Source organism: Erpetoichthys calabaricus, chromosome 6, assembly GCF_900747795.2.
Source record: "Erpetoichthys calabaricus chromosome 6, fErpCal1.3, whole genome shotgun sequence".
NCBI lineage: Eukaryota > Metazoa > Chordata > Cladistia > Polypteriformes > Polypteridae > Erpetoichthys > Erpetoichthys calabaricus.
Window position 1 is genome coordinate 216,258,069 of NC_041399.2, and position 13,255 is coordinate 216,271,323.

Consider the following 13,255-nt stretch of genomic DNA (forward strand, 5'->3'; position numbering starts at 1 on the left):
TGCCAACTCATTGTAGGGCATCAATGCCACTCACCATTCCAGTCCTGAGTCTTCAAGCACTGGCAGCCGTTGAACCCTCAGAACAAACAAACAAAGAAACAAATCAGAGTGATGGAGTGCTTGGCATTGCCACCTCACAGCTCCAGAGGGTGAGGTACAGGTGGCATGTTTTCTCTTTGGGCTGGTGGGCTTTTCTCCTTCCACATCTCCAGCTCTTGTGTTTTAGGTTGAGTCTGAAATGAGTGCCCAGGTGTGTGCGTGTGTGTGTGTTGCACAGTGGGGTCCTGTCCTTTTTGGAGTGTGTGTGTTTGTGTTAAGGAGCTCACCTGTGTAAGTAATGGACTTTTATAGCGCCTTTCACATTGACCTTAATGGTTAGGAGAAATTTAAAAGTGAATAGAGAGGAAAGTAACAGTGCAGGGATGCCAACCAGAAAGGGCATCAGCCAAGTGTTCAAAATCTAAAAGGGTATTAAAAATCTGGCATCAAGGCTTGAGGGCAACTGCATGGAAAGACCCTCCTGTTGCCTGGCATGGCCAAGGTGAACAAGCCACACCAGGGGGCAAGAGACCTGGACGGACTTGGTGAGGGGGTGAGTGGGCACCTCTCTGTTTCTCTGAAACCCTAATAATGGAGCTAACTGGGAACACAACATGTGGGGTCACACCGCTGGTGGGCAGCTGCTGGCGCTCCTGTTAGCTCTTCTGCCAAACGTCTCAGTCTGGTCCTTGATAGAGTGAGAGTGTGCCAGTGGGTGTTGTCTCAGTCCATTCCACTTGGGCTTTAGGTGTGTGTGTGCCTTACAGTGGCATCATGCCCAGGGGCAGGCCCTGTCAGCTCTCCAAACCTTCTATCCATCCATTCATCCACCTACTAAGCCTGGAAGCTGCCGCTGATCCCAGCAAACACTGGGTACAAGGCAGGACCCCTCCCAGGCCTAATGTCAAATTAATTAAAATAAGAAAATGGGGGACACCTCAGTGCTGTGAGACCTAGGTTAGCATCTCATCCTGGTTTCTGCTGGAGTACAATGTTCGTGCCCTCCAAAGTTTTTGGTGAGTTTTTCTCATTTCTCATCTCCCATTAACTATTTGCATTCCAAGCATTTGTGCCTTAGATGTGTGTGTGTGTGTGTGTGTGTGCCCTAATGTTCCTTATAATGGCATCCTGCCCAGGGTTCACTAGTCTTTAGCTCTTCAAACCATCCATCCATCCATCCATCCATCCATCCATCCATCCATCCATCCATCCATCCAGCTATCCTTCTATCCATCTTCTCAGCCTGGAGGCTGGTGCTGATCCCAGCAAACACTGGGCACAAGGCCTAATGTCAGAGTATGGAGGACACTTCAGAGGTGGTCTTCATGTTGGTACAGCGGTCAGATGCCGTGGGCTCCCATCTCAGCCTGGTCTTGCTGGAGTGCCAGTCTCCACTTGTCGTTACATTTCTCTCATTCCACTCCAGCTGATCTTTTACATCCTCAGCCCTGGTGCTTTGGGTCGAGTTGAATCTGCCTGGTCCTGAGTGTGTGGGCTGCAGGTGTAAAGGGGTCTTGTAATGGCAGCACATCATGGCTGGCACCTTCTTTTATTGGAGTAGACTTCTACTATTTCTCCATCCATCCATCCATCCATCCATCCATCCATCCATCCATCCATCCATCCATCCATCCATCCATTCATCCATCCATCCATCCATCCATTCACATATACATCCTCCCATCTTCTAAGTCCACTCATCTTGAGGATGGTTACAGGCTTACAAAGGGGGCATCAGATGAACAAGGATCAGAAGATTGCGGGGCTTAGGCGGTTGTCAGTGGTGGGCAGGACTCTGGTACAAAAGTGTCCAGGATTTGCACCCCAGTCTGGTTCTTGTCAGTATAGAATTTGCATATCTCTGTGGACTTCCCTCCGCAGTGCTGTGAAAAAGTATTTGCCCCCCTTTTTATAACCTCTTTTGGTCCCAATAAGTGGCTTCAAATTTGAATATTGAATCAAGGGGAGCAGAGGAGGCTTACATCTCAATTACTATTTCATCTGTTTAAGTAGTAGCGTGGTCCAGAACCTGAACTGTCAATGTGAAAAGGTAATTGCGCACCTTTAGCTCCTCCCTCACTGAAATACCTGCCAGTCTTAATCAAAAGCTTGCCGTGATGTGTGTTGGTGAAGAAAAAAATTTCACTAATGACAACCTCTGCATTGTTGTCGGGGTTTGAATCTTTTGTGTGGCAAACCGCATAAGATTATCGTATCGAGAAGCTAACATGGCAGAAAGAAGAAGAAGAAGAGCAACGACATCTGCTGAGTGCGAGGCAAATTGCAGAAGTAGATTATGTGGTAGGAAGAAGAAGAATGACAGCTTGGACATCTGTGATGATCCCTAAATGGTGTTGTGTGTCCCCTCAGGTTCCCTTCCTCCAATACGTTCATCTGAAGGTCTTTTTCACAGCGCCATCTATGCCACATCCTGAGCTGATGGGTGTCTCCAAACTGAGCCATCTGGGTGTCTGCTGGACTTTGCCTTACTGGTGTGACCTCCAGCTCTGCACACCCTCATACTGGGATAACTGGGCTCAGTCAATGGGCAGAGTAAACTCTAATGGGGTCTGGAGAGCGTAGCTGGTTATCCTCGAGGTTCCAGACTCCTGGGGTCAAATCTCAGCCTGGTGTGCATGTTCTGCTTGTGACCACATGGCACTTCTGGTGGTCCTTTACTTTCCTCCCTCGTCTTGGCAGCTTGAAATTGTTGTAAGAGTAAAGTTTTACAAAATGGCAGCAGAGCAGTGGAGCCAAATGGACGACACTGAGCATCAGATAAGTGCCAGGCCTGGGTGGGATGCCAGTCCATTGCAGGACAGACTCACAAACAATGGTTCAAGTTAAAGTTGTGTAGATAACACTTGGGAATTAGGAGAAACCCCACATGGGCACAGGGAGGACCTGCACATGGCACACAGACTCAAAGCTGTGAGACCACTGGGACCACCATGCTGCTGCTCGTCTACTTAATTTCATTGAGAATTTGTTACTTTTTGTGAGATACAACATTGGATTAAACAAAATGGTTAACAGATGGATGGTGTGACCAAGAGGGGGCGCTAAAAAGACCCAAACCCACACGTTTAATGAGCTCCTCATCTTCAGCAGTGAGGCCCAGTGAGACAAACCAACTGGATGTCCAGTTCTGTGGAGCCCACACTGTGCTGGCTGAGCAAGGTGGGGACCCTCCTGATTCCCCCGTCCCCTTTTAAACCACAAGGGACAGATCTGCAGATTCCCCTGGATGTCCACTTCCCTTCAATCCGTGGCCTTCTCCAAACTTCTGGTCCTCCACTTCGGCCCCTTAACTTCCCAATTGTTTCCTTTACGGTTTTGGCTCTGAGCTCGTGGTGATGATGGAAGACACAAAAAAAAGGAATGGTAAGTACGTGTGAGACAGACGGTGACACGGAGTGACTGGCAGCCAGCGAGATGAGCAAAAACAAAAAGGCAAAGAAATCCGAGCTGCAGGTCACTGGAGTTTGCATTTTCTTTTCCAGAACCTCAGCTACAGCGCCGAGAAACCCACTGGAGACGCCGCCAAACTCTACTGGCACTTCAAGAGAACGCAGGGCTCCGGGGTGCCGGGGGTCCTCATCACCCTCTTCCTCTACATTGTGCACCTCATCTGCTCCCTCACCATCCTTTACATCTACCTGGTCAGGTAAGACGGCAGGTGAGGTGAAGAACTGGGTCTGAGCCTGGAGTGGGGGTGGGGGGAGGGGGGTCCATAGAGCGCATTGAAAGGAATTGAGAGGATACAAAAAGTGAACCCCTGACAGTGACGATGGCTTGGAACACGGGGGACAGGAAGCGGTGACACCAAGAAACACACAAAGGGCACACGGCAGTAGAAGACTGGAGAGGCAGCAACGGGACCCCAGCATCAACACATCTGGGGGCTCAAACTCCCATTTAACGAGGCAGATGAATGAAAACACAACGATGTATATAGCGCCTTTAAAAAGAACTGCATATACAGTGCGGTGTGGACAGACATCTACTGGGAATAAAGTCACATGAATGGATAAGAAAAGCAACATAACTCAGAAATGAAAGGCACTATATAACAGACAGATAGATAGATAGATAGATAGATAGATAGATAGATAGATAGATAGATAGATAGATAGATAGATAGATAGATAGATAGATAGATAGATAGATAGATAAGAAAGGCACTATATGATAGATAGATAGATAGATAGATAGATAGATAGATAGATAGATAGATAGATAGATAGATAAGAAAGGCACTATATGATAGATAGATAGATAGATAGATAGATAGATAGATAGATAGATAGATAGATAGATAGATAGATAGATAGATAGATAGATAGATAGGTGTAAGGCACTATATAATAGATAGATAGATAGATAGATAGATAGATAGATAGATAGATAGATAGATAGATAGATAGATAGATATGAAAGGCACTATATATATACAGTAAGTACATATGTACATATTCACATATATTTCAAGTACATACAGTATGTGAGGAATGACATAGACAGACAGATAAATGTGAAAGGCGCTATATAGCAGAGCTCCGGCTTCCTGGGCCTGCACAGTTCCTTTGTGATGTCCATCAGCTGCTGTCCTTACCACAGAGTGGGGCATAAGGTGGGCACTTTTTGGGTCAGCTGCCCTCAGCCCTGAGGTTGAGGTGGTCTGGCCCGCTGGGGATGGGCAGCTGCTGGCTGACCGTGGTCTCCGTGCCCTCCTGGTGACCCATCCCACTCGTCTGCTCTCCTTTGCTCTCCTGCTGCTTTTTATCAGGAGTCGCCTCGTCTGCCTGCCGCTGGTTTCTCGTTATCTCGACTAACGAGGTTTGCTTTGCCCTTTTTGATTTTATTTTACTCTTCTGATTCAATTTGTCCTCCTGTCCCTTTCCACTCTTTGCTGCTTTTCCATTTCCTGCGCCCCCCGCTCTGTGTGCCCTTCACGGTTATTCAGCTTTCGGACCAAGTGCACCTTATCTGGTCTGATAAGACATTAAGTGCGAAGCCAGAGCAGGACGATAAGATGAAATGAGGTCACCTGCAGGCCTGCTCGGTGCTGTCCACTCGGCACCAGGGACAGCAGGCTTGAGCGCCCTCTAGTGACCTCGGTGTTCCTCTAGGATTTTGAACAGAAGGAGGTCTACTCAGGGGTGTCCACGCTACACTATTGACATCCAGTTAGAGCCCACTCTAGTCAGGCCAATGGCAGAATTCCTGAGGGGAGTCCATTCCACACCACACTATGAATCACCTTGGTGGTCTCTGCTGCACCATTAAATAAGGCCACAGGGTGGCCCACTCAGTGGTGTCTGCTCTGTAATAGGGGTGCCAGGTTAGAGCTCCCTCAAGTGGCCCATAGGGGCATTAAATAAAGCCATATGGAGACCAACTCAAGGGTCTTCGTTGCATACTGGGGACACCGAGCTAGAGCACCACCTAGTGACTTCTGCCCTCCATGTTACATTGTGAAATCAGGCCAGTAGAAGGTCCGCTTGTACCCCAGGGATGGCCACCTAGAGCCCCCCCCCCCCCGTCCCCCCCCAGTGTCTCTGAAGGAGTATAAAATAAGACCACTGGTAGTCTGGCTGAGGGCTGTCCACTTCACACCACACTATGGCTCCCTCTAGTGGGTGACAGCGTCAGTTGCAGGGCCACTTTATAAAGGCCACAGGGGGCCAAGTCAGGGGTGTGCGCTCTACTCGGGGGTCATCCAATTTCTATGTAGGGCCACTCCAGCTGTGTCCACTCCACTCCATGTGGCCAGGCTGCCTCTGGTGACCCCTTATGCTACAGTAGGGCCATGAAATGAGGCCAGAAAGATGCCAACGCGGGGGTCTCCACTCCACAATTGGGACACTCATCTCGAGCCCCCTCTAGTGGCCACTGGTGTCCTTGCAGGATTATAAATTAAGGCCACTAGGCGACCTGCTCAATTGTCTCCTGTCTGAAATAAAGCTACCTGACTAGAGCACCCCCTGGTGACATGTAGTGTCCTTGCAGGGGCATTAAATAAGGCCACAGGGACACCTGCTGAGGGGTCCTCCCTCTAGGGGGCTATGGTGTCTCTGCTAAGAGGTGGCTGCTCCCCCTAGTGGTTCCCTAATGTCCCCACAGAGTCTTTTTCTTGTATGAGTCACCTAAGAGACCCGTTTGGGGCCCTTTGATCATTTAGTTGACCCCAATGCCTACACAGAATAAGGCGCTTCAGCCCTGCGTGTGCCCGTACCCTTGAGGGGCCGCCGTGTTGATCTCTCCCAGCCTTCATCCTCCTCCCTCCTCCTTCTCCTCCTCCTTCATCTTCTCTGTACACTCTTCTGAAATGAATGTCGGCCGCCACATAACGTGCCAGCCAGCGAGAGAGCGGCCCGTCTTCTAAATAAAGTCGCCTCATTCACGTTGGGTCCTGTTGGTGATACAAATGCCCTCTCCTCAAAAAACAAAACCAGTGCAGAGAAAAATCAATAAGCTTCAATCAGTCGGGCCATCGATCGGAGCGCAGAAGGACACGGCGGCTCCTCGGGAGGCTCGGCTCGGCTCAGGCGCCATGCGTGTGCTCTGGATGAGTCCAAATAAAACTCCCTGGCATTAAGCTGAGCGTAAGATCTAATTTATGTAAGTGACACGTATCCCGTACGACTAAATGGCCAATATTAAAACACGAGCCGCGAATAATGGCTTCTGCCAGTCATAGTGCAGTGAATTGTGGCAAATGTAGGGCAGGCGAGTGAGGAGCCGCCATCACTTTATGGATTGCACGCCTCCCATTGGCTGCCATGGCACACGGTGACATAGCTGGTGACCTATTTCTAAAAAAGCGCCGGCGGCACAATGGAGAGATAGAATGAGCTGTTATCTCGTTTTAATTACATTTTAGGCAGCCTTGTAACATCAGAAATAGCAAAGAGAAAAAGGAGGAGGAGGAGTGGGGGGGCTGACAACGGGGGGCCCACCGACTGCCACCCCAGATAGCACTGCTCAGCCTGGGGGAGGTGCTTGGAGGGGAGGTGGTGCTGGCTTTGTTTCACCTAAGGCAAGACCCCCTGACCTGACCTGACCCCCCCCCCCACACAACCGACCAATCAGCTCTCACCGTCTCCTCTAGGGACTGACCAGAAAAATGAAGACAGAGAAGTGGGATGTGGTGTAGCGGCAAAGGGCACCGCAGTGCTTAGGCACAGACGGGGACATACGCGGGCACTACCAGTGCACGACTGCAGGAACGCCAGGGGGCAGAAGACAGCAATGAGGGAAACAGTTAAGGACAGGGACCACCTTGGGGACATTGCAGCATGTGTGCGTGCCTGACACAAAAAAGAAAGACCTGAGTAGGGGGCCGTGATTTAGACTAAGGGGACAGGGACTGTGCTGCCTATATAGCGCCTTTCCACCCGCGCTTATCAGTCTGTCATGGAGTGCATTTGTTATCTCATCTGCCAAGAGAGCCTTTCACATCACTCAGAGGATTGTAAAGTGACATTCAAATCGAAGGGTCCGTCTGTGATCAGGGCCTCTCACGTCTAGGAATGTGTCATGTGTGGCCATCGATCGTCACATCTGTCTGTCTGTCTCTCTGTCTACTGTAGGGCATCTTTGGCATCGTGCAGGGGGCTTTGTGTATCTGACTCAGAAAATGTCTGTCTGTTATATCAGTCATCTGTCAATCCTATAGGGCATCGATTTATAGTGCCTGTCATATCTATCTATCTATCTATCTATCTATCTATCTATCTATCTATCTATCTATCTATCTATCTATCTATCTATCTATCTATCTATTATATAGTGCCTTTCATCTATCTATCTATCTATCTATCTATCTATCTATCTATCTATCTATCTATCTATCTATCTATCTATCTATCTATGATATAGTGCCTTTCATCTATCTATCTATCTATCTATCTATCTATCTATCTATCTATCTATCTATCTATCTATCTATCTATCTATCTATTATATAGTGCCTTTCATCTATCTATCTATCTATCTATCTATCTATCTATCTATCTATCTATCTATCTATCTATCTATCTATCTATCTATCTATCTATCTATCTATTATATAGTGCCTTTCATCTATCTATCTATCTATCTATCTATCTATCTATCTATCTATCTATCTATCTATCTATCTATCTATCTATCTATCTATCTATCTATTATATAGTGCCTTTCATCTATCTATCTATCTATCTATCTATCTATCTATCTATCTATCTATCTATCTATCTATCTATCTATCTATCAGTTTTCCTAGCTCTCATTTATATAGCGCCTTTCCTATCAATCTCTTACCTGTCAGCCCCTCTCTGATCCTCTCTTGTTCTTCATGGCCCCTTTGAGTGATGACGTGTTGCTTGTTTGTCACTCAAGTCTTTTCTGTATTCTGTGCTGCTGTTGCTGCTGCCATTGTGACAGGCACTATATAAAGTAGGTGTTGGGCGGTTAGTCAAGGTGTGAAGAAGCTCCAGTGAATAGCCAATCAACCACAGGACAGGAGAGCACATGACCAGATGCCCAGTTCGTCGTCTTTTTCTCTCAATTTCTTTTCCAGGTGTAACTGAAATGCAAAGGCTGGCAGGTGCCACCAGAGTTATGTAATTTGATTGGCGCCTCTCCAGATGGGTCACGGGTCCTTCTGTGCACCACCTTCCCCACCCCCACTGGCCTTAACTATTTTCCTGACATTTGATTTTGTTAATAAGTGATGGGTGGCACAGCATCGCAGTGAGATATGTGCCAACTGAATGCCAGCGTGCCAGCCTCGGTCCTTTGTATCGCCTTCACTATGAATTTTTTTTTTCAGGTTACTTTGCAAGCCATTGTGCGGTCTCCTCATTTTTAAATGTGTGCTTTCCCGTTGGTACTTTGGGGGCATAGCTGAGGAGTGATGAGCCGAGGGTCCATCTCATCAGATGCCAGCATACACTGTACAATGAGACGTGGCCTACCTACACAGTCCGGCTGGCATTAAGTGGGCCTCCTCATGTCACCCCTGCCCACCTTTTCTCTTCCAGACTCCATCATGGCGGCCGTACGTTAGACGTGTTCCAGCGGCTGACCGCCGAGGAGGACGCCTTCTTTGTTCCCTTTGATCTTGAGGTGTCAAACCAGGAGCTGAGTTACATTGTGAAGAAGGCCGAACAATGGAGGGGTGCCAGTGGAGAGAGGAGGAAGGTAGGGGCAAAGCCGCCATTCTGGGGTTCAGGCCTAGTCAGATAGATGTGCTGACCTGACTGATTTAGGGGGTGACAGGGTGAGGGGGGTCTTCCTTTACCCCGTGTTGTCTTTCTATTGCCTTTACTACAAATGGAGAGTTGGCATGGCGGGCACACATCACTCATGACTCAGTCCATGATGGCATCATGGGGCACCTGAACACAACTGTGAACATTCATATCAAGAGCTGTAAATGCCCCTTAATGTTCAGGTGAAAGTGTCAGCCCTTTAATATAGCGCCTTTCATATCACCAAGTGTAGCACCCTGGCACAAAACTGGACTGGCATGAAATGGATAACCAAATGAATTGGCAGGCATTGCTACCTGATGGATTTTCCATGCATTTATAAAGTCCATTTTGAATTGAAGATTCATCCCCCTGTGCAGATTTGCCACCCTTACCCTGCCACTTGCCATGGCAGCCCACTAATTTGCGCAGATGTACCACACGAGGCCCACTGGGCGATCAGCTCCTGCCTCTTTAGTTTAACTGTCCACTGGAAGGCGTTAATTAGCACAGGGTCTCTGGCTGACCACCTTAACTGTGATGCCCTTTCATGGTGGATGTCACTCCACTGGCAGATGCCAAGCATTGCTGTTCTTTTCTGACCATCTGGAGTGCCCTTTACCCACAAGATGGTGGCTGAACTTGCTTTTCTCATAAAATTGTCACCCTGTGGGCAACCGGTGGGGTTGCAGTGTGGTGTTGCTGGGCCTAAAGTACTGAAGTGCCCCCCCACCCCCAGGTCAGCCCTTCGTCTGTCAGGTGGCACACATGTCCTCGTGTCTCCAGGCCTCTCTTCACACCCGCGATTTTAATCTGAAGCTGTTTCCCAGTGGGAGCTTGGTGGCTCTGCTAGTCAGGCCTGGCACTCTTGTCCCCCCTGGGGTGCCACTGTCTTTCTCAAGCACTCACAGGTGACAATGACTCACTCTCTGCAGCCCCCTCTATCGATTGACAGTGAGACAGAGGAGACGTCTGCATAAATGTGTGTGGCCATCCTTAGGTTGTGTGTCACTAATGGAAGTGCCAGCCTGCCAACCTGCTGTCCTGAAATTTGGCTTGGAGTGACAAAAGTGAAAAGGAGCATGAAAACATGTGCCTACTGACCCTTGCTCTAATGACACCACCTGCCAGTGTGTATGCCAGTGTTCTGCCCGGTAAGGCCTGAAGAGGACACCATGGTGGCTCAGTGACAGTGAAGGCAGTGTGGGGGTCTTCCAGCCTTTACTCTTATGGTGGCAGTACATTTGTCCAGGGTGCAAGGCCAATAACACTGAGCATGGCACCAGCATCATACGGGCACCAGCTAGACAGTGCAGCAGCAGTAGGCTTTACAGTTAAGATGCCCCAATTGTGACTGCTGCCAAAGTGCACCATAAATGACCACCATGTCTTCATGTGACCCCTCCAGCCATTGGTCAAAGCAGCAGGAAAAAACCCTGGATGGGACGTCAGTCCATCGCGGGGCACACTGGCATCACATGTGTCAGGGCTGTGGACGAGAAGCCCAGCAGAAAAAGTGGATGACATGTGGGGTCCAGAAAATGACCAGGCTGGAGTAGTGATATGATGACCACTGCACTTTAGTGCCACTCAGTGACCGCATCAAGAGCAACTGGTCACTGATATGACCGTCCACTTGGTGCAGTAAAGCTCTCGTGACTGTCCTGCTCTTAGTCTCCAGTTATTCACCTTCCACCATTTTGTGTAGGGTCTCAGGGACCTCTCGGCGGTGAGGCTCCGTCTGACTGGGACCCTGAAGAGAACGACAGACTCCGCCCCTTCACCATCCCAGTCTCCAGTAGCCCCACCCACCACTCCCTCCACCCTCTCGCCACTCACCACCTCTCTTGGCAAGTTAATGTGGCACAGTGGGGGTCACGCATTGAGCTGGGGGTCTCTGGGGCTTTGTGTTTCAGTGCCACACTGCCCACCTCACTGTACCCTTGCATGCCAAATTCACACAAGCCAGCAGAACCTGCCATTGCCTGCTCACAGAGTGTGAGTGTAAGCCTGTGGTCGACTGGCATCCCATAATGGAGCTGAACCCTGCCCTGACCCTGCTGCTGCCGCAACAAGGAGCTCTGATCACCATAATCATGGGGTGGACTTGGCTTGGAGAACAAGAGGATGAGAGAATGACACTGAAGGGACAAGCGGGCCATCAAAACACAACTCTGCACATCACTTATATGGCGCCTTTCACACAAGATAAGCACCACACACCAGAAAAAGAGAGTGAAAGACGCGATAGATAGATAGATAGATAGATAGATAGATAGATAGATAGATAGATAGATAGATAGATAGATAGATAGATAGATAGATAGATAGATAGATAGAGTGAAAGGTGCTATATGATAGATAGATAGATAGATAGATAGATAGATAGATAGATAGATAGATAGATAGATAGATAGATAGATAGATAGATAGATAGATAGATAGATAGATAGAGTGAAAGGCACTATATGATAGATAGATAGATAGATAGATAGATAGATAGATAGATAGATAGATAGATAGATAGATAGATAGATAGAAAGGTGCTATATAATAGATAGATAGATAGATAGATAGATAGATAGATAGATAGATAGATAGATAGATAGATAGATAGATAGATAGATAGAAAGGCGCTATATAATAGATAGATAGATAGATAGATAGATAGATAGATAGATAGATAGATAGATAGATAGATAGAGTGAAAGGCGCTATATGATAGATAGATAGATAGATAGATAGATAGATAGATAGATAGATAGATAGATAGATAGATAGAAAGGCGCTATATGATAGATAGATAGATAGATAGATAGATAGATAGATAGATAGATAGATAGATAGATAGATAGATAGATAGAGTGAAAGGCGCTATATGATAGATAGATAGATAGATAGATAGATAGATAGATAGATAGATAGATAGATAGATAGATAGATAGATAGATAGATAGAGTGAAAGGTGCTATATGATAGATAGATAGATAGATAGATAGATAGATAGATAGATAGATAGATAGATAGATAGATAGATAGATAGATAGATAGAGTGAAAGGCACTATATGATAGATAGATAGATAGATAGATAGATAGATAGATAGATAGATAGATAGATAGATAGATAGATAGATAGATAGATAGATAGATAGAAAGGTGCTATATAATAGATAGATAGATAGATAGATAGATAGATAGATAGATAGATAGATAGATAGATAGATAGATAGATAGATAGATAGATAGATAGATAGATAGAAAGGCGCTATATAATAGATAGATAGATAGATAGATAGATAGATAGATAGATAGATAGATAGATAGATAGATAGATAGATAGATAGAGTGAAAGGCGCTATATGATAGATAGATAGATAGATAGATAGATAGATAGATAGATAGATAGATAGATAGATAGATAGATAGATAGATAGATAGATAGAAAGGCGCTATATGATAGATAGATAGATAGATAGATAGATAGATAGATAGATAGATAGATAGATAGATAGATAGATAGATAGATAGATAGAGTGAAAGGCGCTATATGATAGATAGATAGATAGATAGATAGATAGATAGATAGATAGATAGATAGATAGATAGATAGATAGATAGATAGATAGAGTGAAAGGTGCTATATGATAGATAGATAGATAGATAGATAGATAGATAGATAGATAGATAGATAGATAGATAGATAGATAGATAGATAGATAGATAGATAGATAGAAAGGCGCTATATGATAGATAGATAGATAGATAGATAGATAGATAGATAGATAGATAGATAGATAGATAGATAGATAGATAGAGTGAAAGGCGCTATATGATAGATAGATAGATAGATAGATAGATAGATAGATAGATAGATAGATAGATAGATAGATAGATAGATAGATAGATAGATAGATAGATAGAGTGAAAGGTGCTATATGATGATAGATAGATAGATAGATAGATAGATAGATAGATA

The 13,255-nt window shown here is 46.2% G+C and overlaps 2 protein-coding genes across 2 annotated transcripts in view; one reads left to right on the forward strand and one right to left on the reverse strand.

Annotated features, from left to right (window-relative positions):
* The window catches only part of tmem14ca (transmembrane protein 14Ca), a 1,114,298-nt gene that overhangs the window by 766,973 nt on the left and 334,070 nt on the right, over positions 1-13,255 (reverse strand). The window lies entirely within an intron of this gene.
* ofcc1 (orofacial cleft 1 candidate 1) overlaps positions 1-13,255 on the forward strand; it is a 128,919-nt gene that overhangs the window by 70,521 nt on the left and 45,143 nt on the right. The window contains exons 9-11 of the mRNA XM_051928809.1: positions 3,543-3,706; positions 9,069-9,253; positions 10,341-10,348. Of these exons, the coding sequence (XP_051784769.1) occupies positions 3,543-3,706; positions 9,069-9,253; positions 10,341-10,348 (357 nt within the window). The remainder of the gene's footprint in view (positions 1-3,542; positions 3,707-9,068; positions 9,254-10,340; positions 10,349-13,255) is intronic.